Genomic DNA, 9,889 nt, shown 5'->3' with positions numbered 1-9,889 from the left:
AATCAACAAGTTACACTTCGCGAAATTTACCAGTGAAAAAAATCGACCTCTTTTCATTTAAAAGGGTACATTGATTTAACTTGACCTCAGTAGCTTATTAAGTAAAGAAAAAGGGTAATGAAAACAGGAATGCAATATTTTTTCAATTAAGCATGATTTGAAGAGTCTGGACAGGATTAGGTAAGTGTCCATGCTCAGATCCTGGATGTAAAATTGGGGGTTAACATGCCATAGACAATGAAGATATAATGCTGCAAACTTGGAATGGGCTAAAATGCACCACTGTTACGTAACAAAGTGTATATTCAAAACCGCTGAAGCGAGACCAATGACATTTTTCATAGAAGTTAGATTATGAAATGAGCTTTCTACCCTAGTACATTTAATTGAGAATACTACCACATTTTGAAATTAATTAGGCCCTCTGTCAGAGGGACATTTTTGGGGGACGCGCTGTATATGTCTATATCATTATTATGAAAAAACAGTGGTAGTGATTTGTTTTACCTGATTGCTAAGAAAACAGAGGACCGACGACTTAAGGTCCTCTCCGAGGGACCTGGTTATGAGGATAAATGCCTCACCCGAAGGGAATTAGCGCACCAAGTGGGAATCGAACCCGGGTCAACGGAATCCGAACCCCCGCTCTACCGACTGAGCTATATAATGATGTATCCCTTTAACTTTTCCTTCCTTCGTTTGGCCTGCTAGTACGTAGGCCTATACGAGGACATTAATGGGTCTCGGAAGCAATATATTCTGCAAATTAGGTGACCGAATATATCTGAAATGTCTAATTATCTTATGGGAGTATAGCATATTTTTATATTTCACTGAACTGAAATATTGCTGCAATATAGGACATGAAGCAAATCTAAAAATAATAAATAAAGCACTGTCAAAACGGTTTTATACATAAGATTTTCTCAAAATGAAAATAGAAATATTAGTGTTTTCTTACATGATAAAGACGATAATGAGTCACGATCTCGTATTTTGCATTGGTTACGTTGATATAAATTACATCACGTTTATTCTCCTCGCATAAATCATACTTGTTTCAATGTTGATTTGGGTGACAACCCATTTTTTATTCATTGTTTTCCTTCATTATTGGAAATCATTTCTTGCAAGCATATATGAGTTTGGTTTGATTAATAATTGGACCAAATCACTCTTTATCGAAGAGATCTGGGCTAAATGATATCTTAGATCTATTATCATTATTAGTTTTTCTTTTACCAAACACGATTTAATAATTGGACCACATATCTCTGTGTGATAATATCTAGGTTAAATGATATCAATTGGCGTTCAGAGCCCATAAAATTGCCATTCTCGCACACACAATCCCATGAGCCTGCATGGTCTTGTGAGATTGTTCCCTGTGATTGGTTGAATATATGTTGTCGTCACAAAGACTTATTAGACTCCACCCCTGATAAAGCCCACGGTAATGGTCAAACTATGAAAAGGGACAGAACTTGTAATTTTTGTCAGTTTGGTTCTGTGGTTTAACCCAGATTTGTTTGTTAAGTCTGGACATACAAGTTCAACATCTGAATTTTGCATCAGAGGATCTACAGAAGATAGCAAATACCACTCAGAACTCTGATATCCTCGGGGAAATTTTTTTGGGAACATTTTCAGTGATGGAGAAAACCATCGTTTTTACACGCATTCCAGATTAGAGCCACAATTCGACTGAAAACTACAATTCTTAGCCTCACATTGATACGAGTTTTGAAGAATGTCTTCAGAGACTCCTCTGACTAGTGTGATGAGTGATGGTTCGATAGAAGAATACTGGGTTACTAATACTTCAAACGGGACAGAGCAATGGACCTTAGCTCCTCTTCCAGATCACTTCAGGAAGGTTCCATGGCCTCAGCTTACTGTAATGATTGTCGTATTGGTCTTTGGAGTGGTAGCTAATCTCTCCATCATCTTCATTGTCCTCAAGAATAAACGTTTGCGATCAACACCGAACATCATCGTGGTCAACCTCACCGTTGGTGACTTACTCTGTCTTGTGGTCAATCTGCCTCTCATCATTGACTACCATTTCCGATATGAGAGGAATTGGGTGTTTGGTCAGTTCATGTGCAAGTTTGCCCACAGCAGTATGGTAGCCAGTGGGTGCATCACTGTGTATTCGCTGATGGCCTTAGCCATTGAGCGATATCTGGCCATTGCCTGGCCTTGGCGTAACCGCGACAGTAGCCGATGCGTCAAGATGTCTCGAAACTGTTTCCTGGGTCCGACCTGGCAGATTGTCCTGATGATTTGGGTTGGAGCATTCCTCGTGGGAGCTCCTATTTGGTACACAGCACAGGTGTATGTCTACTACGATGACGTGAACGTGTGTATGTTTATCAACCATGGTCAGCTGGTCGCACAGGTTTACAAAGTATTTCGTCTCTTGGTTGCTTTCCTCATCCCTCTGGCTGTGATAATCGGCGCCCATACGTTGACTGCTTATGCCCTGATCAAGAGTGTCCGAGAGCCAGTCTTCGGAGGAAACCCACAGGTTTCACCAACCAACCGCCAGACCCCACGCGTACGATCACGAGTAAAGCTAGCTATCGTCATCACAGTTCTATCTGCGATGTTCTTCATCGCTTGGTTGCCCTTCTATCTCTTCAGCATCTGGTTCCAATTCTATTACAGTGAGATATTCGAGACCTACGCCATGCTGGAATTTTTCCGCTGGAAAGATGTCCCAATCTACATGCTGAGTTGCTTAAACCCCGTTGCGCTTTACATTCTGAGTACGCGGTTCAGACACCAGTTGTTCAATGATATCTTCTGTTGCTTTGGGGATCGAAGATTTGCTTGGAAGCCATCAGAGACATTTAGCTCATTGAAGGGATCCTTCTTTACTGCCAGTACCTTCAGAAGCCGGTCACATTTTAACAGGAGATCCTCATCATGCCGCTACGATCAGGGGACACCGGTAGCAGCATCCTCTGAAGAACTTTAAGACTGTAAAATAGACTTAGGCCCGGTCAATGTCACAGAGATCCTCAGTTTTTCTGTAAGTTTACCATTAACTGACACCTTGTCAGTGATGCCAAATTGCCAACCTTTATGAAATAGCCGAGAGCAATTTTCCATCGAGCTTGTTTTCAAAAGTACGTTAAAAGCTACGGAAATTGTATAGTTTGATTGGCTGAAAACAAATAGAATTCAAAGATTCGTCACCAATAGCAACAATCCATCTACCCTACTTTGTCTAGAACAATGTGACCAAGCATAAATGTCAAGCGATATCATTTTTAGCAACTGTTCAGGGACCAAATAGGAATATAGCATATAAAATGGTTGACATTTTGTAAAATAAATGTTAGAGTAAAATAGAATACAGTAGTTGTATGTACCAAACTAGCATCTACGTATTGCCAATGGAATGTGTAAGTAATATAGACCTTTCATGATGTATGATATGGAATAATATGTGTGCTGTTTTTTAATTTAAGCTTATACTTATTGAATTCTAGTTTTAAATATTCGTGGCAAAATATTTTAAGTTTAGCTGAATTTCTGTAATCATGTTCCCAGATGAAAATGATTTTGTAAGACCGACAAGACATAAAGGCATTCATGTATTACATCTCACTGTATGGAAACAACAAATGAACATAGTTTTATTTATTTAGGTTATAATGTTGAAGCTTGTTATTCAATCATTACATTGATATGAGAACTTCTTTCGCAAAACTGAAAAGGAAATTAAATTTATTAAGTCTCGGTTCTCCCAATCCAGTCGCATAACGTGAAAAACCTTAATGTAACATTTCGGTATAAACAATTTATGATTGACGTATTCCAAATCTAAAAGGAATGATAAAATGAGGAAATCTGATTCTTCAATTATTTAGAAGTTGAAGAACGGATGAGTGATATATCTCTTAATGATGACTAACCTACCAGGTGACCTTTGTGACTTTCAGAGTATTATTGACAAGATATCCATGGACAGCTCATGAGAAGAAGACATGACGAGGAAACATCGTGTGTTCCTGATGTTCTTTTCAGTAGGGTGAAACTAATTGAAAGGATGTTTACTATGCGGTGATGAATAAAATCAAATTAAAAGATGTAAATATGTATATATCTTGAGTCTGTATCGTTAAACAAAATTTCATGTAAAATCAGTGCAATATTTGAAAACAAATTGTTGATATCCTCCATTACGCCTTCTAACGTAATGAAATGTGTATAGTCATTCGTAACGGCAGAAGGTAATAATCGTTCGTTTTCAAGGGAAGAAATCTCTCCCCAAAGGTAGGGAGACCGGGGGCTGGAAAATTTGAAAAGCAAAAAAAAGGTAATCACCCAAAAAATAAGTCATCTCATCGAAAATACATGTTTTATTTCGATTTTGAATGATGTATTTCTTTTCATCATAAAATACTAAAAATAGTAGGGGGACATTTGATTTACTGTGTCCCCCTACTATTTTGGGTAAGGGGACGCCTCCCCCCTTGTCCCCCTGGGATCTCCGCCCATGCTCGTTCTTGTTACATGTATATTTGTTATTAAAAATTTGAACATGTGCGAATGCGACATGTGAATACTATTTTAGTAGCGCTCTAATCAAAATGAGCAGTGAAAACAACAGAAGCTACAAAAAGGTCGCTTTTCATCGACACAATTAAACCCCAAAATATGATCGTATGAACTTACTGGGTCTTCAAAACGAAAGAATGAACTAGACAAATTCAAAGGTTCCTTTCATCCAAAGTCACCAATAGGCTCATGATGAATAGACAATTTAATTCCGACCCAAAAACTAATGAGTTCACTGCCTTTGTAAAAGGGTGTCTATTGATGGAACCTAATTAAATGAGTGCAGTAATATTAATTTAATTGCATTTTAAGCACTTGACTTTTACAAAGGATTTTTCATATTGAATCTTGGATCAATTTTAATTTTATCTATATTATCGATACAATATATGTATTACCTTATTTATTTTAAAGTCACCATGCACATGGGCCATGTTTGCACAAACTCTTCGTAATTTATCACAAAAAAAGAGAGATAATGATAATGGTTGTATGAATAATGCATTTACAAGTAATACATGTAGGCCTATATACAGTAGAGTTATATTGTACAAGGCCATAGTATCTTGAATGATATCCTTGATTTATCTATTGATCACTGTTATCATGGTAATTACCATCGGATGGTAAAGTTACCATGGTAGTAACCATGATAACTCTGATGTAATGGAACCCTCTTTTTTAATGAAGCCTCCGTTTGTGTTTGCAGCGTTTGGTATGGTTTTATTTTCTTAAATACATTTTCCCCCTTTTCTCTACTCGTAGGGTGGAGAGCCCTTTTTAGTCAAAGGAGGATGTTTTACTGAAGGGTTTGAAGGAAAGATATGCAGGAGGGGAAAAAATCGTGATAGTTAGATTCTTACTGGTATAATGAACGTGAAGTTATTGATAAAATTTATTTGATTTACGTGGTCATTAGGAAATCAATAAACGAAGCATAATCAGCCCCGTTGTGTTCATTAATTGCTTCTAAAATTGACATTGTCGCTTTAATTGTCATTTTTATTGAGTAGTCATTAAAATGGTGTTGTATTGTTTGGTATATTAGTCGTCTTGTAATTTAATGTATTTTTACCCTAATGACAATCCACGTTGATAGTGACTGTAACCTCATGTGTACCGCTGTCGTGTAAAAGGATCAAGAATAATTGTTAACACACTATCTCATCATTGATCAGGGACGAATCATGGTCACTGGAAAACTGACGAGTCCGGTCAGTCAAGCCGATAAACAAAGTAAAATTGATTTTAACTCAGTAATATTCTAGATTGACAATTTATTAATAAAATATTGTTCAAAGGTTTATTAGTATTTCCAATAATTGTCAGTCTGGATACACAATCTGTTTACAATAAGACGCAGTTGATTGAAAGAGAAAGGAACATCAATACTTTTAAAGCAGGGCGAAATAAGGATCAGTCACACCGATGGAACCGACCCCAAATCAACTGATTGGTCTATATCATTAGTAATAACGTAATATCTTTTGTTGATATGGAGTCGCTTTTGCAGGTGTGAATAAAGCCTTATTATATAGTCTGGTTTTCTCCTTTTTATGAATATTAATGTTTGTTTTATATTTAGCAAGAATTATTATGATCAGACAGTTGAAGGGTTTGGGTTTCTATAATGATGTTCTGTGGTGCTTTTCTCTGTCCTAGAATTGGTTTCACACGCAGTCAGAAAGCAGGGTGTCTTACTAACATGCATTTGTATGGTATGTTTAGAGCTAATGAAATTATAAAAAATAGAGACAAATATCCTGAGGATTAATATTGATTCAGTTTGATTTCATACATCTGGAATGAATTAAATAAACATTTTGGACTATGTTTTAAGACAAATTCAATTTAATTTTGATTAATGATTTTAATTTAGATTGATGATGTATTCAACTGCTTGACTAGTGATGGTTTGCGAAACCTTTCCTAGATTTCCAATGAAGTGAAAAGATCCTATCTTAAAACAAATTTTATTCCATCCTTACCTGAGATCTATACATCGATAAAGTTCTCAGAGCGACTATCATCACAGCAAACATAACAAAGACCAAGTATTATGAGAAAGCGAAAATGCAAACGAATTTTGAAAACAAGCGTACTATATTGAGAACCAGTATATTGTTTTCACTAAAGAAATTACAAATTTTGAAAGAAAAAGAAAACACCCACTCCATTTTATTCGTGTATATTTTCTCTTGGAAGATATTAGATATTTCATTATATGCATCCTTGATATTAGAGCTGTACATTGATATGTAAAAAGAGATTCCAGTGTGTTTAGATTCGCAGTTTTCAATTCATGTATATTGTAACATTTGGATATTCAGATTACACGCGAGTTTCAATATGTGTTTAATATCATTACAATTACTTTGATGGAATAAAATGTATTTTTGTGTGCATGCATATTATTGTATTGTATCTTGTATCATTGTATCATGAAATCGTATAAATTTCTTAAGCATAACATAAGAGAGAGAGAAAGAGGGAGAGAGAGATAGAGAGACATTTTAATGAAATGGATTTGATATGATTATTTTCATTTTCAGTGATATGCCCAACGTATTAGTATTTATTTAGTGAAGTGGAATGCGGATAAATCGAATTAAAGTCGGGAGATGTAATACTGCCTTTAAGTCAGTTTCATATCTAACATCGCAACCAAGAACATTTGCATATGTAGCCATGGTAACCTAAATATGGTCAAGAGGCTACAGAGCCCCCACCTCCTCCCCTTACTTCTCTCTGCCTTTTTTTCTTCTCTAAACTATATATAGAATTCATATTCAAGAGCCTCAACTTATGGTCGAGCTTTAAAGATAAATACTAGATCTCAAAATAAGTTCGAGGACAATCCATTGAAATGTCACCCAAGTGTTTGTATGTATGAATAAAAATATGTGCCAATTAGCTCTGGGGAAAATTGCTCAGAAATGAACAAAATAAGCACGGAATTTCATAAAATGTCGGGTATTTTTCCAATCAATATTCACACACTGTCCCAGATATGCCCTTTTGTGTTAGTTATCATCAGAATTATCGGTTTTCAGCTCAGATGTCATGATTTCACATAGAGTTGATTTCAATGTACCAAATCTAGATCTATGATAATATGACGGTAATTAACCTTGACTCTAAAAGCTTTCTCATGAAATAATTGTTTGCTGCAAGTACTTTCTTTTACCTTTAAATTGTCAAAACTCAATGGTTTTATAATAAGTACATGGAATTTCTATTGAATTATATTGATCTAAAGAAATCTTCCTATCTGGTTACGGAACTTTAATAATTCCTCCTGTCTTTTGTTTTCACAAAGAAATAAGAAAAGTGTGAATATCAGAGAGGTGCTGGGGCTCAGTGGATTAGTCTACGGATTTTAAACCACAAGTTCCAGATTTTGAAATATTATATTATTGGGATTCTTTTGAAGACAACACCACGGAGGTGGATAATCATTATCAAATTATTAATGCATTTACTTTTTAATTTACTAAAAAGATTGAAGAATCATTTAAGCTGCAAGCTGTCTGTGTATAATAGAGATGTCATAAAATAGAGTTTGTTTATAAGATCAAATTATTTAAATTTATGCATGTATACATTGTTATCATAATTAATTTATGTGTACAATTTACATGATTGAAAGTCTGATTTCTTGCAAATACATATCATTCAACAATTTTGTTCTTCTCCTATATATGCTTCGCTTCATGTTCATACTAGGCTATATTCTACTGGAAAGAACACAGCGTGGAGCAGTGTGAACACACATTCATTACGTGGAAGATTTCACAAGGGAACTCTACTGCAACAATTTCATGTGGTGACAGTTGTGTTCACACTGTATTACACATGTTATTATCAAGTAGGGATGTTCAGCTTGACATCTGATGTGCCAACGCATTCTAGAATAAAAAATATTAATTTCACCATCCATTTTCATTTCAAGTGTCCCCAATTTCCTTGACGGTGATACATGTTAGAAACAACATTATTGATACATTAATTAATATCGCATATCTTTATTAATTAGCTAGACGTTACGTTGAGAGCCATGCGAATTTCGTATTTCACTTTGTATTAGATCAAATAACAATGGTTTATTAAAGAACCGAACATACTTATGGTATCTCAGGGAGAATGTGTGTGTGTAAGGGTGTGTGTGTGTGTGTGAGAGAGAGAGAGAGAGAAAGAGAGGAGGAGATGATGTGAATAATTGATGTTAGTGGAAGAGATTTTGCATGGAGAAGGTGTGTTGCTCCTTGATTGCAATCGATTCGGAACATTTGCTTTTAGCTACATTAATGTGTTTGTAATGATTTCATTTTAGTGAAATTTCTGTTAGAAATGTGTATAGAATACAAAATGATGCATATTTGTGTGCATATGGGTGTGTGAGGGTGCGTGGGGAGAGAGAGAAGGGAAAGTTGCATGTATGTTTGTTCATGAATGTGTAGTGCTTGTGTGTACCGTTGTATGTGTGGTGTTTGTAATATGTACGTTTTTTTATATTTTGTATTACATTCTTTGTAATGTTTTGTTTATAGATATTGTTACATAATCATTTGATCATGCACTGTATATTTTGTGTATATCTTATGTATTTTTAATCATGAATAGAACCAATCCATGCCAAACCAGAAAACATTATCATGAAAATTATAAAAAATGGAACATCAAATGCTTCACACAATTAAAACAAAACATAACAAACAGAGAGTGCATGGCATCATCTAATTGTTCATTTGCACATCGACCTAGATGTACATTTTGAATGAATGAATGAATCTTTATTTCGTTTCAATTCCGATATCAAACAACAATAATAACAACAGTAAATTATTGGGATACAAGTAAATAGCAAAGAACAAAAGTAAATAATTACAGGATAATTACAGGATAATATACATAATACATGCACTACTTTTTATGGAACATTAGTAACACCCATGAGAAGAGATGGAAATGAAACGTGGTGACCTACTAAGAAGCTTATCTTGTGGGCCATAGGCCACCAGAATGTTAAAAAACTTACATTAGCAATCATTTTAAAACATCATAGAACAAGCAAACAAAAAATTGGAGTAAATAACCAAAGTACAGATATACATATTTACAAAAGATACACTAAAAAGTAACAAAAAGGTGAAATGCAGAATGCAAGCATTCTATTAGACCTAAAGTATAAGAATCTGAAATTCGAAAAGAAGAAAGAAAAGAGGAAAAAATAAAGAAAATAGGCAGAGCTCTATTTTTGCATAGATAATTGTGGGAAGAATACAATTTATAAAGTTAGACGAGATATAAACGAAAC

The 9,889-nt window shown here is 35.0% G+C and overlaps 1 protein-coding gene across 1 annotated transcript; it reads left to right on the top strand.

The window, feature by feature from the left end:
* The first annotated feature begins 1,750 nt into the window (after positions 1–1,750).
* LOC129259928 (gastrin-releasing peptide receptor-like) lies at positions 1,751–2,983 on the top strand. The gene has a single exon (XM_054898047.2). The coding sequence runs from the start codon at positions 1,751–1,753 to the stop codon at positions 2,981–2,983; it is 1,233 nt and encodes a 410-aa protein (XP_054754022.2).
* Positions 2,984–9,889: the final 6,906 nt, after the last annotated feature.

The sequence above is a fragment of the Lytechinus pictus genome, unplaced genomic scaffold (assembly GCF_037042905.1).
Source record: "Lytechinus pictus isolate F3 Inbred unplaced genomic scaffold, Lp3.0 scaffold_19, whole genome shotgun sequence".
Taxonomy (NCBI): Eukaryota; Metazoa; Echinodermata; class Echinoidea; order Temnopleuroida; family Toxopneustidae; genus Lytechinus; species Lytechinus pictus.
Note: the sequence above shows the minus strand (reverse complement) of the source record. Positions and strands in the feature narration are given on the sequence as shown.

Coding starts and splice junctions, on each gene's coding strand:
- LOC129259928 (XM_054898047.2), top strand. CDS start 1,751: ATGTCTTCAGAGACTCCTCTGACTAGTGTGATGAGTGATGGTTCGATA.